Source organism: Antennarius striatus, chromosome 12 (assembly GCF_040054535.1).
Source record: "Antennarius striatus isolate MH-2024 chromosome 12, ASM4005453v1, whole genome shotgun sequence".
NCBI classification, from domain to species: Eukaryota; Metazoa; Chordata; class Actinopteri; order Lophiiformes; family Antennariidae; genus Antennarius; species Antennarius striatus.
Genome location: NC_090787.1, coordinates 1,191,361 through 1,206,898, shown reverse-complemented (window position 1 = coordinate 1,206,898; position 15,538 = coordinate 1,191,361). Strand labels below are relative to the sequence as shown.

Below are 15,538 nucleotides of genomic sequence, written 5' to 3'. Positions count from 1 at the left end.
ACCCCAACGTGATTCAAAGACATCTCTATCAATCCTGACAACACTGTCACATGTTTTCACATCATTGAAACAGATAAACTAGAACCAAGGCAGTCACAGACTGCAACATCCTGTGACATCCCTGAATTTGAAAATTTACCCTGACTTACTTGCATAGGTCAAAGATCAAAACCAGTGCTCTGACCTACTGTCAGGGGCTTTGATCTATGGTCTTACTCACACTGCCTCGTCTTTCTATCTTATCCGGTTCCTGAGAAGAAGTTGAAATTTGACCTTGACCTAGCTTTCTCAAGGTTAAGGTAATCATCTCATGTTTATCCCCTTTGCTGCCCAAATGTGTTTTTTGTTTCATCTTTCTGTTTGCGAACAGTTGCGAGGATATTTGGTGGACATACTAACGGACGGATGAACGGACGGACAGAAGAACACACGGACACTGACAATCACAACACATCACCGCTTCGAAGCAGTGATGAAACTAGTTTATGTCCCTGACAGATCCGAAAAGGCGCCGCATCATATTCACCCTGGCGTCAGCTGAGGACTCGTTTATCTCTTATTGTGCTCAGCTTTTACAGAGAGGAGACACAATGAGGTGATCGCTCACATCTGCTTGTTTTAGTGCACAACAGCAAAACAAACTCCGTCTATTTCACCATTTATCATTTTACCAAAGGGGGCACTGACACGATCACGGTCCAATTAGTCAGCACAGGTCCAGGTCGATACCTTCTGTGATGCACAACACCTCCTCTCAGGGCGGATGCTGATACTGATACTGATGCAGAGTCACAGCTGCAGCTGTTCATGACACGCATTGGAGGAATCAGAGGTTGACTCACCTGCATCTCATCCAGCTTTGACTGAATATCCGGAGGGAAGTCTGCCCCGCAGCTGAACGGATCAAATGGCTCGGCTCCAAACAGGTCTTTACCTAGAGAGCATCCAGCATCACTGTCACGGCTTTGAGAAAAGACGATTTGAGTTCTAAGGACTCATTTTGAAATCAAACAGTTTCTAAAAATAAAAATAGGGGGGGAAATAAAAAAGTAAAAATTAATCCTTTAAAGCAGGGGTGACTGTCTTCAAAGGGGCAGATATAACTTAAATATAACTCAATGTAATGTAATATAAATGTAACTACTCTGAATTCATTACTTATTCAAGATGCAAACGTTACAGTTGCACAGAAAAAACACGTTTGTTTCTCTGTTTTAACATAAATCAGGTTATGTCAGGTTATCGTACCCGCATAACTTCATCAATCGAGGATCAAACTATCCAAGTGGATAAAGAAAAATAACATCTAACACAAGTTAGGAGATTGACTTTGTTCAAAACTTTTTTGTCAAAGTTAAAATGAGCTTCATGACCACATTGTGGGAAATGTAGTTTTTGGTCAAAGCACACTTTTTATTTAATTTTTTAATTCAATTTTCAAAAAATGTTATTAAAAAACAACACTTTTGACCTACTTTTAGACACTCTCATGTTTGATACACTTGGCATTTCAGGCTCGTGCATCTGCATTTTGCAAGCAAAGCAATTTGGGATTTGGCAAAAATAATACAAATTAAAGTTCATATATACAGATTTTTGTAAAAAGTTTTTTTTTTCTCACAAATTTGTTAAGGTTCAATTTAGGTTCAATTTCTAAAAATGTGATTTTTTTTTGGCAATTATTTAAAAGTTCAGGGTTTAAAGGGGTTAAAACCTGTGAATCTGCGGATCTTTACTCACTCATATCTGGTGGTAAGGTGGTGGGTGGTGGTGGTGGGCAGCCGTTGCTGGCCAGGGTGGGCACCAGTGGCGTCACTGGGGAGAAGGGAACCATGTCGAACACATCTGTAGACTGCGGCTTCATGGAGATACTCCCTGCCTGTATATGTAGTGGTGGAAACAGTTCAGCTGAAGACGGTCAAACTTACGAAAGTGAGAGAAAAAAAGCAGAAAAAGGTAAAGGAAAGATAAAAACAGCAGGCCGGCGACAGCAGAGAGAAAGGAAGTGTTTACGCGAGGCCGTGGGATGCTGCACCCCTCGGTAGGCTTAGGAGGAAGGACAGCGTGTTTGGCAGGTGGAGGAGTTAGTAGGCCGGCAGACAGGTTGGACTCCGGTGAGCTCATAGGAGTGAGTGTGACAGAGGAGATCTCCAGACAGGAGAAGCTGTTGATGCTGTGACACCAGAAGAGAGAGGACGGCCTCTGCAGCATGTACGCTTCGTTTGACGCGTTTATGTGCAGCGGCTGGGAGAAAAAGATGGCAGACAGGAAACAACCACGGAGGAAAGGTCTTATTCAGGGATGTAGAAGAGGAGAAAATGTTGGTTTCAAGCATTAGATGCTGAAGGTTTCACGTTCATGTAATCTCTTAGATATGCAGCTGTGTTTATTCAAAGTGAGTGTAATGAATAGATTTACTTATTAGTGTTATAATGCAGTTGTGTTGGTGCAGTTTGTTCTCACCGGTGGCACATGAGCGATCATCAGCTGTTCCTCCAGATCCTGAAGCTGTTGCTTTAGTTCAGAGTTTTCCGTTTCCAGTTCTTGAATCTGTAACAACAACAACAACAACAAGCATTTCATTCATTTTACAGGTTGCATTACATTAAAGTTTTTAATTAAGTCAAGTTATCGAGTGACTGAAAAACTAAGAGTGAACATATAATTTGTTTTTTCAGAACTCCACTCCTAATCATGAATTACTTCAGAGGGAGCCTCTGCTATCAGTTAATTTGATGTTTTAATAAATCAAAATTCACACTCCACGGCTACAGCAGGGTAAATAATATAATCACTTTATTTCAAACTGAGTTTGTACCAGCCGAGCTAACAGCATTAATATTCACCATCGATACGTTTCATCAGTGCAGCTTGATTGCCCTCACTGGATCACTTATAGCGATCAATACAAACAAGCTCTGCATTGATTATGAAACATATCGTTGCTTCACTGCGGAGCTCTTCAGACTAAATTCTGGTCTATGTGGGAGTGAACCAGTTGAATCGATGGATGAGCGACATACTCTTTTCTGCAGGCTCCCAATCTGTTTCCTGGTTTCTACGTCTTTGCCTCCAGACTCCAGAAACTTCTTGTAGGCCAAGTCGAAGGCCTGACCGATGGTTAGGGTTATCTCCTCCGCCTGCAACGCCATTTTGTTGATTACATTGATGAAGATGTTGGAACAGAATTCCAAATGGCCTCAATCAAAACTTATGCTTAAGATGAAAAGACACTTACACACTTTTCACTGTCAAACACGTAACACAGGTGTTTGTTGGACTCCGAGTCTTTGCAGATGAAGGTGAATATCCTTTTATCTGTTTTGTCGTCTGCACAGAAGGATATCCGGTGTAACTGACAGTTATGCTGCACATCCTGGGGGAGAAACACAAAGCATTCATTTTTATGTTTGCTGTCACTGGGACTCACAATTTTGTCAGCGCTAAAGGAAAATACAACTTTACCATATTTTATAGTTGGACTCACTTTTGTCTTGGGATCCAGTATCTTCACGCCATAAATGGAGATCTGCAACTCCACCTTGGGCATCTTCTGTCCTTCTGATTTCTTAATGTGTCTCTGAAACTGTCAGTAACAGAAGCGATGAACACTAAGGACAGACGATGGTGTACATTTCCACAACTGATCATCCTTTTTGCCTCTAGGTGTCAGCAGAAAAAGCTAGCAATGAACTGGTCGATGTTGTTTTCATACCCTAAACATTGTCTGTCAGGTCATAACAGCGTTATGCTAAAAACTGATGACGCACTTTTTACACCATTTTTCCCGGATCAGTCAAAGAGGACAAATACAGATAACCTACTGTATGTTAGGAGCTCACCAAATATTATCAATATGCGGTCAAAGAAGTGAAGAATTATAGGAAATTATGTTTGATATTGTTGATTACTTTATTTAATAGGTTTTACAGATGGCTTTTACATAAAGATATTTTTGTCATTAAAGCCATATTTACTGAAATTATCCCTTAACAACCTCTCCCATTTTCCATATTAAATTAGTTTAGCAGACTATTTATTTATTTGTTTATTGGACACCATTTTCCACTTAACAAAATTTAAATAACCTTTATTACTTTGTGATTTTAAACCTAAATATCAGGTGCTATTTCTACTAATACAACTTAAAACAAAACTGAACAGTAAAAACAGTGATCCATAAAACACCATGAAGCACAAGTATATTGTACAATGTTAGGATAAAAAGTTGAATTAAATAATGAATCTTCATTTACAAATCAAAGAGGTTGTTCTTTTTTTCATTTATTAATTTAATTCTGATAGAGAATAATTTACTTTTGCCTTTTGGTCTTTTATGAGTCTACTGACACCGATGTCAGTAACTCCCCCTACTGGATGTAGGGGGGGGTTTTCAAACGTGAATAGACGTTTAGGATATTATGGATGAGCTGTATTATTCATACATATTGTATCAGATTTCAGGTCTATTCAAATGTGAATAGACGTAATGAAGCCCTGTTGCTTCTCTGCACAGTTAAGAAAACAGATTTACTACAATACAACTTTAAACTAGAGGCCAAACACAGACATGCTCTGGAATTAGAAGCGGCATTTAATAGCAAATCAGGATGTCAATTAACATTAAGGTTAAGTGTCTTACAGGAGACTCCTTCCGATATTAAACTCTAAATTCATTCGATGGGTCACTTCTTCAAGTGCTGCCAAAAAAAACATTGAAAGGGTTTCACTGTTATTTCACCAAGTGACATAAACACTAACTGGACCTGGCAGTGGGTTCGACGTGTGTTGAAGGAGGATCGAGACACGGGGTGACAACCTGACGGCGCTGACAGCCTGCCGTTACTTACAGTGTAAATGGTCCATGTTAAGGATGTACCCATTACTGTCATAGGAGTTGTTCTAATGATTTGCTAGATTCCAACAAACAAACCCCACGGCTAAGAGAAATGCAGTGTTTGTGTGTCAGAAACGCTGTAGTGTACAGCCTCTAACTACAAGGCATTCCCAGGTTTACATTAAAATGATTAACTTAATCGAGTCCTTGTAAAGCCTTGAGACAAACGTCTATAATTTCAGCCTCCAGACACAAACAGGACCGGAGTGGGAGAACAAACAGTAAGAATGAGTCACAGGGACTCTGATCTTCTTGGGAAGCAACACACACAAAAAAAATCTACCGTGGGCTTGAACTGTCAGTCAATCCTGGGTTTTTTCTCACACAACCAATGCTTTCTCTATGATTGTAATTGCATCTCGGAGCGTAACCATGGAGCCTCTGTCTCTAAACAGGCTTTCAAGATCAAATGTAAAGTAACAATAGAGGGATGGGTTTTGGGAAAGCAGTCCTCCCCTACAAGTGGCCTCACAGATTCAACTCTTGGCTGGTGGAGACAGAGGACAGGCCAGCAGGCAGCGAGCAAAGCCACATAAACAAGAGGGAGAAAGACTCGGGGCGCAGAGTTCTCACGCAGGAAGGCAAACACGGTCTAGTTTATGTGAACCCAAGTACTGCTGAGTGGAGCATGTTAGAGAGGAGCTCAGGTTTACCATTCACCAGGGAAGTTTTACTTTAACTCCGTGTTAGCGGATCAGGAATGCGGTAAATAAGAAATACTACTGTATAATAATAAGCCTGTTGCCCTTCAACAATGGCAGTTTGTCATTCCTGAATGACCTGCAGAGTGTTTACTGGTACTGAACTACTTCAAGAAAGATGGTGTGTACCAATAAGACCTGTACCTGTAGTCTTTGTACCTCAGTTCTTGATTGGAACCTTTTATTGAGAATGTTGGGTCTGTGGCCAGGGCTTGCTGTGTTTTTTAGCGCTGTATGTCTAATGTGACTTTAGTTTGTGTGAACTCTGATTTTGTCTTCAGTATTTTACTTTGAAAGGTCGTTCATGGGCGTCAGGTCTTTAACTCTACATGCTGTCTTTGTTGTATTAATTTTTTCCCCCTCCATTGAGATAGTTTGTTATCGTCAACATTGTCAGGGCTACACCTGTTCCCGATCTCCCTTCTTTAGCAATCTGTATATAACCTGGTCTTCATTGTCTGCTTTCCCCTGCGCTCCTGCTCTCTGGTTGATTCCTCGCATCAGTTTGTTCCTAGCTACTCTCGAACCTTGATATTCATTTCCTGTTTGGAATTTGTTGCGTTCTGAATCCTTGTTTCTTTGCAAAACAGTTCCAATCATCTTCAGGCATCACAGGTCATGTACTTAATAAAGTAACTACCAGTGAATATTAAGTTCAAAGGTTTTCTGTGATGGCACATTATATCACTGGTGCTTTAATGAAGTCACATGTGGGTTAGAGGGTTCAAGCCAAGGGTAAGAAAACAATAGTTATTGTGGTAGATGGATATTGGATTGGATTCTTCATCCACTGGGTTGCACATGGCTGGCCGGACAAACTCCACTGCTCATCCAGCAGGTATAAGTATTCACCCTCAGGAGCTGGAAAACTCCAAGGGCACCTTGTTGGTAAATGATAAGCGATGGGAACATTTGTCAGACTCCCCCCTCCCCAGTTGTGAGTCTCCAATCCAATGTGGTCGGTCAAGAACGCCCCCCCCCCCCGTCTGTCCTTCAGGCTACAGCTCACTCCGACTGGCTTTACCTTCAGCTTTCTGACGGCGTCCTTCACCACTTCAGTACCTTTCGGGGCTTCGACCTCCGTGTTTCCAAGGAACTGGAAACAGAGTAAAAAATCATACAGGAATTAAATGGTAATAACAACAAAAAAACAACGTCTGATGGTTAATGGCTGCGAAAATCAGACCACAAAGACTCAAATCAATTGTGACGCCATTTGTATCAGTTTTTAGTCTCACGTTGATCAGACATAAACTATCATCTCATGAATCGTCACATTTTACGATACCAAAGCTCATGCCTCATCCAGAAAGGAGTGTATGCTCAGATGAGTCACAAAAACACACACGCATTCATCCACTTCTGTTGTCGTCCGACAGGTGGAGCCGTTAACCTTTGGACCCCAACATCATGTTTTCTATCTAACAGCGGCAGTTATTGTTCCAGTCACACAGAACACTCTGCTTCACTGCCTCCTGAGCTTAATGTGTGCAACCTGCTCCAGTATCAGGCTCCATCAGCGCTGGTGTCAGCCCCCGAACGGCTGGGGGAAAACAAAATGTCTCCACTGAACAGAGCAAACAACTCAGACTCGGAACGTAACACTATCCACAACACAACAGCATCTTTGTGACGCTCTGCAAAGTCTGTTTGATGCTATGAGTGTCTCGTACATTTACCCTCTGTAGTCTGATACTGACATTAAAGGAACACTTTTGTGGAGAGTAGGGTAAGAATAATGACCAGTTAGTTTAATAGGAACTGATTATGCCATGTTTTCGAGAACAGTTCCCATCGCATTAAACATTCAGATTTAAGTAGAGAAGAGAGAACAATGTTTTAAACGAGATTGCCAACCCTCTGTGACAGTGAGACTAATTCCTCACATTTATCAGAGGAGCTCTGACAAAGACCCATAATGGAACGATCCACTGACCAGTGCAATCTGGACTGCAACTGGGGAGGTTTCACATGGTAGACCACAGTCTGAGGATCATCCATCAACTGGTATATGCAACAGAAACCCATGGAAAAAAAAGTTCTTCATGCCTAACAATGAAGATTCAGACTTTGGCTTGTGTAGACTAACACCAAGAAAATCGTATGCAAAACAACGACTCAACTCTATGGCAGCTCGGAAAAGTTGACGGAGGTGAAATAATGAAGTGTGAAAAGCTGCACTGAAGGAGTTCCCCCCCACTGATCCTCAGCTCTCTCGTCATAATAGGGAGGTTGTCACATCTTTGTCGTGAGCAATTTAAGAGATATCAGACTGCAATGATTGTTACTAGTAAGACACAATAGGTCAGGAACAGGAACTAAGGCTATGGTTACGTGTTTTTTTTCCTTAAAATAAAGACTTTTTGCTTTTGGTTTCAAAGTTAGAATATTTAGTTTTATAGGACATTGGTTAGTTTCAGAACCACAATTTGAAAAATCCTGGGGAAATGTCACATTTACGATTTGTGGACATGATTGTGAACATATTATATCAATATAATCATCAGTTTTTTTGTTTTATAAACTTGAGTTAAGAAGGCTGAATTCTCCTGTCAAATGGGATTATAGACAAATCCCTCTTAGATGACCTACTACTACTACTGCTACTCTTGAAAGAATATCTAAAACACAAATGCTTATTCAGGTGTGAGTAATAGTTGATTAATGGTTGCTGCCGTTGCGTTACTGTAACATCACTGAACCGCAGCAGCACATTAGAAACAATCTATTCTCTACAGAGACGCTGTCAAGCAAGCAAGCCAGAAGAAAGATTTCACAGCTACTGAAGAGTTTCCCACATACAACCTCCTGCTTTTGACGTTTATATTCTTTATTTACTTATTCAGTTACATTCATGTTTTGTTTTTTTTTTAAATGGCATATGTCACCATCTGAAAGCATTTTTCAAAGGTAATTTCTCTTAGTTTCACCAGCACCTGGTGTATTTGGATACACAGAGAGGAAATGATGGATTTTCATGCTGGTTGGGAGGGTGGAGTGTGTGGCAAACAAAAAAACCCATTATATTTCAAAATGGATCCAGATAGAGATTCGGGAATTTTTTCCATTTTCTTTAACATTCAGGGATGGATTTTGATGGAACTTGGTAGAAGCATTTGTGGAACAAAGACACCAGTAAGTGTGAGAAAAGATCCAGTATTTGTTTCCAGCTGACTTTGAAAGTAATAGAAAAGGCGTTCCCTCAGCATTTTTCATAATTAGGTAAAACATCAAAAAAAAATATTCCTAAGAGGTCTTGTGGAAGTGTAGGACATGGAAGATAAACATGTGAGGATTGATCATCCTTGGCAGAAGCTGTCAAGATTTATTTTTCATATTAAATGTCCAAGAAATGCCTGACCTGTGAAATGGTACAGCTGGAACATTTAGTTGATTGGTTGTCCTACACTCCCACCTTCTCTGCTCTTTCTCATTTTTAGATACTTCAACTTAAAATGTCTTTTGTCTCTTTTTGTTGGTGACCCATACAAAGAATTTTAAGATAAAATAAGGTAAAAGAAAGAATTCCAAAGTACCAGAGAATGAATACGTTCTTAGTGTACATATAAATGGCTACAAGTCTGATCCTTACTATGTTTCAGCACAAAAATATCTGAATGCAAGAAAAAAACAGAATGTAGTAAGAAACTTCAGAATCAATTCAATCTTTTCAACTCCTCAAGAATCTTAATGCACTTGGTGAATCAATGTATAAGAAGGTTAAAAACCTTTTCCTTAGTGCACTACTGGCCATCTAGGAGACGTTCAAGTAAATTGCTGAGATTATTTTGTACAATTCATAGTGCTTGATACAGAAAACAGATGAGGAATAATCTCAGTACTTTGGCAGTCTCATTGCCTCCAGTTCTTTCAACGAGGTGCAGTCATCTCAGATCTCATTAAATCCAACCAGACGAGTGACTTCCTAGTGAACGGTGATGAAACAATAAGACTGAAGGGGTGTTTGAAGAACTTAGAAGCATAATAACAGCTGATATCATAATAAATTTGCCAGTTTGTTGAAATGTAATAGACCAATAACGTGATAAAAGTCCTGAACCCATAACGTGATAACTTTTGGCTAATTACGTAATAATTAAGGTTTAGGGTTAGAAGTTAGTCATAAATTACTACATTATTGGCCAAAAGTTAAACGTTTTAATTATTGAGGTGACTTAGAAATGTGGGCTGATGCTAAGAACTACATCAGATGCAAACAGGGACAAACACCTGAATTTTGCAGATGTCACGGTTGGGCGTGGCAGAGCTGGTGTGTGGCAGGGAGAGGGGCCGGGCTTGTGGGTGGAGCCACGGCTCCACACCTGTGGGTCCTCTCCACACCTGAGACTCATCCACGCACCAGTGGCTGATTTTCACACCTGGACTTCATTTGTGCTAATGACCATGAGGCTTTTTAAGGCTGGCTCCATTAGCGCTCGGTGCTGGTTTGTTTTCTCAAGTTTGGTTCCTGTTCCTTTCTCAAGTCTGTTCTGTTTTTCGGCCTTGGTCTGCCTGAGCTTTGATTTGTATCTTGCCCGCTTAGTTTAGTTTTTTGATTAAAGCTGTGGACAAAAGTGGTGTCGTCGGTGTTCTGCATTTGGGTCCAAACCCCTCCAGTTGTCACAGCAGATCTGCAGTGAGCAGCTACCCTCTGCTAAAGGCCTCGTGGTCTCAAGAGAAATCCACTAAGAACACTGAGTTTCATAGGTCTGACAACAGAGCCAGCAAATGAATGGGAGGGTGAAACCCACAAGAGGGATTTTGTCTTGCTTCTATATTTGACTTCGGAAAAGCCTCCCCCTACCAACAGAAAAATGCCTCTGGTCTGTAAATAAATTATTTAACAGTGCAATAGTGAAACATACCTTGGCATTGTAGGGTATGTAATGCTTGGCCAGTGCCTCTGGAGTGTGCATCCATGTTTTATCTGAAATGATAAAAGGTTCTTTTAATGGTTGGTGGTAGTGAAATGCGATAAAGTAAAACAATGACTCAACAAAGATGAAAAAGAAGATTGCATTCCAATAAACACACCAATAATTTGTAGATAGATTCCTCTATATTTTACATATATTTCAGAGGATGACAGTATAAGGTCATTGTAGATTTTTAAGTGATATTCAGATTAGCTGTATTAGGTATTACACAACCAACCAACACATTTTTCCATGTAAGACATTTAGCGTAGAGGTTGGTGTAGAGTATTTAACTGCAAACAAACAAAGACTTTCTAAAATATAAGAAATTAACACTGATATTGAGGGCAGGAAGGATTAATTATAGTGAAACAAGAGTGTTTGTAGTCACCACCACTTCCGTGGCATCTGGAAGGCCTTGTGCTTGTAGATCCTGATCAGGGTCAATGCTAACATATATGCATCTTTAGGATATGCTAGGGTTGATGTTTGATAGATATATACATTAATAATCCCGAAGGAAATTCAGGGAAATTCAGGGTTTGGGCAAAATTTCAAAAAAATCCTTCATTAGCTTTAGCATTATTCTGATAAAAGACAAACCAAAAGGAGCCAGTCACAACCTCCTTGGAAAAGGTAATCATTCAGTCCAGAAGTAAGCATTGAAAGATAAAACAAAAAACAACTATCAAATGAAATAGCATACTTAATATTATCTTTCCTGGTCCAAGATTTCAAATTTTGGCAAAAGCTAAACAAGTTGTAGCATTTAGATATTTCCATGGACAGATGGATGGACGGTAATGTAGACTATAAGACAGGTTATTTTTGATCTAGTGCTAGATGAAAGTTGTGCATTTAACTCTAATAACATAATAATTAATAATTGTTACTTAGAGTAACAACCTGTTACAACCGGTTCCAAAGGTGTAACCTGACATTAGCACAGAAAGAGTCAAACAGTCACATTTCTGTAACTGAAAAAGACTCATTTTACACACAATCTGTACAACAGTTACAACTGAGGCGCTTACGAGGTATGACAGCTGTCAAAATGCCCCGTTGTGCTGCAATTAATCACTGTCAACTATTACTGAGGCACAAAGTGTTCAAACAGTTGATGAAACGAACAGCAGTAAGCCATTTTAACTAATGCACATTTACTTAATTAATTCAGACAGCACGTCTAAATGGAAGGAAATTTGGAGCCTTTTGAATCCCTCAGTTGTGTCCAATTCTATGTGATAACAGCTTTATTATCAGATCGAATCACTGATCAAACATCATTTATGGAATTGGCTAATTTGGATTTTGACTCTCAAGGTGAGTGGAAGACACTCTTATCAAGACATTAGAAGTTACTTGTATAAAACAAGTACAGCAAACATCTTGTTCTTAAATATTTCACAACATTTTCATAAGTAGAAACCAATGCAGCTTCTCAATGTGTCTTCTTTTTTGATGTGCTGTTGTGAATTACTAAAATAGTCTTCCAAGATGAAACTGAAAACAAAAAATGGCCAAGAATCAGGGATCAGAGCAGATCATTGAAGATGTTCAGTGTATATTATTCATCCACAAATTGGAGATCCTTTTCCTCTCTTAATCTTTCACAAATGGCTTTCCATCCTGCTAATGGGCCTTTGGAAAAAAGACACATGATGGCAACCTTGGGGTCATTAACTTCTGTAGGTTGATTACATTAATCAGGTTTTGAAAGCTGTAAATGATGAGAATCAACCTGACCATGTCCTCTGCCCAAGTATGCTAATGACTTTGTTTACATCGATGCTGTTGGCTAAGCAGCCTGATGAATTCAAAATCCTTCTAATTAATTAAGCTTAATTTGGTGCGTAATTGGTTTTGCTTGTAATTGTAACCTACTATACACTACGAAGGAACTAATAGTTAACTTCTTCTCTCGCAAAATATGTCATATTGGATTCTTCCTGATAATTAGAAACAGCCACTGAAACACAAAGGCCTGTTTTGACCTCTCATTACTTATTTTTGACCTCGGGGCGGCAGTGGCTGGGTGGCAGAGCAGGCAGTAGGGCGGGTCGTCGAATGATCCCAAGATCAGCCGTTCGATTCCCGCTCCTCTGGAGCACTGTCGAGCGCCCTTGAGCAAAGCGCGGTCCCCCTTTACAAGTTGCTCATTTGGGGCGCTCCACAAAGGGGCTGCCTGGAGAGCCTTGTGCTAAATATTTTCTGTCTAATCATACATTACCTTTTTTAAATCACTTTTAACCACCATTTTCTCACTTGCCCATATGCTGTTGGCTCGATTTTGTGCGTTTCTGAGGTAAAGGACAGGTTTGTGCTTTTTTGCCTTTTGTCCCACACAAGTGCAAACTGGTGGTCATATAACTGACCACCTATTGCTGGATCCATCAGGGTGGAAGTTCAAAAGAGGTCTATTTGTCACTTTCCAGACACTTCACCTTACACTGGTTTGCTTTTGGTCTTGATAGATTATCCTCAACGTTTATTTAAAAACTGTGCAATGAGGTTACCTTCTGTTTGCACCTTGGAATGATCTCCTCTAAAGAGCAATCAATTCTTTAGTGGGAGTCTTAACGGAAGTTAATAGAAGGGCAATGTAGCTCCTTCTTCCCTGTAAAGCCAAAAAAATTGTAAATTACTAAGGGGAGGAGGGAGGAGAGCGTTCAGGGCTGAGGGAGTGGCGTGGCAGGTAGTCGGCATTTTTTCAAGGTGTCAACACCCGCTTACTCTGATTCAGAGAGGGATGGTGCGAGGGTGCACGTCCGTCCTCTATCTCTCTTTTTATTGCCTGAAATGGCAACGATGTGATCGCCCACAGGGAGAATTATCTGTTGGGGTTTAAAGATGCGTCATGGCATCTGAAGGTCACGCTGCCTGGTTAAGTTGTCAGATGTTGGATGAAGATATGTACGGGATGACAACACGAAGTGTCAATTCATCTCTGTCACTGCGTAGTTTACTGCAACAAGTCTCTGGAGACTGAGTGCCTTGCTTCTCAGTGTTTTCGTTGTTCTGGCAGACCCGGTCAGCACACGGGAAAGCAAAAAGGTCAGCAGTCCTTCATGCATGTTACACTCCAGTGACTGCTGTCGCCGGCAATAGCAGTCTTCATTTATCCTGTTGTTTTGCAGGGTGGGGTTTATTGTAAAGATGTAGGTTTTGTACTTCAACATGCAATGGAATATATTCCATCTAGCTTTATAAAGTTTACAACAAAAGCATTCAATAACCTTGAGGAAAAGCAATCAATAAATGACCCTAATGAACACTGGACTCCTTTTTTTCTACCTTGATTCTTAGACTCTTCCCTGTTTGAAATCCAACCTGATTTATCGACCAGTGAATAAACTACAGACCAAACCCTTGCCCATAGATACCTGCTCTGATTAAGTAGAGTAGACAAATATAAATGGTTAATCGTTAAGCATGAAGGGGAAAAAAAACTCAGAAGAAGAAACTATCTGAGCCTTTAGTTAACGATATTGCTCACTGCTTAGCCAAGCTGATTGGGAAAAACAGTCTATATAAGGGCTTTTATTTTAACACACAACTGTATTCACATGTCAGGAGTTCCACATTAGGAAAAACTGATTAAATAAAATTGTTAGATTAAACAAACGTTGTCTTGACTATGAGTGTTCAAGGAATGAAACGAACACGTCCCTCAGCAAACTGAGGCAAATCGTGGGTTTATTGGTGGTTTTATCTGCTAGCGCATTATCACGAAGAGTGTGTCCTTATCTACAAACTTACACCTGTATTTCCCCTTTATCTAACTGTTATCTAATTCTGTGCAAAACCAGCCGATGTGGTGATGAATTGTTTCCACAATCAAAGGCATATGAGCTTTGTGTCTAGGGATCTGTCTCTAAAGTCCTCTAACATCCTTGTGGCACACACAGACATAAATGACAACATTTTTGCAGAAAAAGTATCAGTCCATTAAAAAACAAAAGAGGTACAAAATCTCTAGATCTGCTCATTTTGGAGATTGAAATATTCATCTTTAGTGAATCCATCTAAATTACTGTTTTTGCACTGCTTGAACGAAGCGCATTTGTCTGATTTTAAGACTCATTACATTTTATCAGTGTTTAGCCTTTTATACTAGTCTGAAAAATTGAAGAACTCTCACCAAGCAAACTTGTCTCATCCTACTGGCAGATTTCATTGCTTGGAATATGAGTGTTATTACATTTTGCTGTGTTTATTGGACTGTTGGAGCTCTCCATGTGAGCCAAGTAAAGCCTTTCTGTCATTTTTAAAATGCTTTTATTCACGTTATTTACGTCAACTTTTTCACGTCATTATTTATAGCACAGGTAGAAGCTCTAATATTCTTAGTCTCTCCCATTGCCAGTGCTAACATTTCAGGTCATGCATGTTGCGCTATGTGCAGTCGTTTCTATAGGGCCACAAAGGCAAGCGATGGTCTAATTCAATGTAGTTTTCAATCAATGACACACAGTGAATTAGTTGGACATGTACAGTTGTAAATCATTCAAAAAGGCAGCTTTCTATGGGCTCTGAGTAGAGAGACCCTGAACCGCCTCCCACTGAGATCCCCGACATAATAATATTTTTCCATTCTGTTGCTCAATATGGAGAATGAGCTCACATGCAGAAAAAGGCTTTGCAAAATGACACCGAAGCTTTTTTCCTTCAGGCTTTGTCTGCTCCTCATGGAGAACATTTGAGGAAATGGACTCAAAAACAACACACACACACACACACACACACACACACACACACACACACACACACACACACACACACACACACACACACACACACACACACACACACACACACACACACGCTCACAATGCAATGAAATGCAATTCAATGCAGAAATACAGCAATATATGTGCACTGTCTGACAAATGAAATCTTCCTGACAGATACTAGGTTACTTATTGGATTAACTTATATTGTGCAAGAGTTCCTGCCTTTGTGTCAAGCCCCAGTAACTTTGTGTAATGCAACTGTTCTATAAAGCTAAAGTACTTTTGAAAGGA

General features: G+C 40.0%; 1 protein-coding gene across 6 annotated transcripts in view; it reads right to left on the bottom strand.

Moving 5' to 3' along the window:
- gulp1a (GULP PTB domain containing engulfment adaptor 1a) overlaps positions 1–15,538 on the bottom strand; it is a 61,589-nt gene that overhangs the window by 2,718 nt on the left and 43,333 nt on the right. For 4 of the 6 annotated variants that reach the window (XM_068328901.1, XM_068328902.1, XM_068328903.1 and 1 more), the window contains 8 exons: positions 10,464–10,525; positions 6,623–6,694; positions 3,488–3,586; positions 3,239–3,376; positions 3,024–3,140; positions 2,464–2,550; positions 1,741–1,879; positions 843–934 (listed from right to left, as the gene is read on the bottom strand). In XM_068328901.1, the coding sequence (XP_068185002.1) occupies positions 843–934; positions 1,741–1,879; positions 2,464–2,550; positions 3,024–3,140; positions 3,239–3,376; positions 3,488–3,586; positions 6,623–6,694; positions 10,464–10,525 (806 nt within the window). Of the gene's footprint in view, positions 1–842; positions 935–1,740; positions 1,880–2,013; positions 2,245–2,463; positions 2,551–3,023; positions 3,141–3,238; positions 3,377–3,487; positions 3,587–6,622; positions 6,695–10,463; positions 10,526–15,538 lie in introns of all 6 variants that reach the window. The other 2 variants (XM_068328904.1, XM_068328900.1) reach the window with 2 other exon arrangements.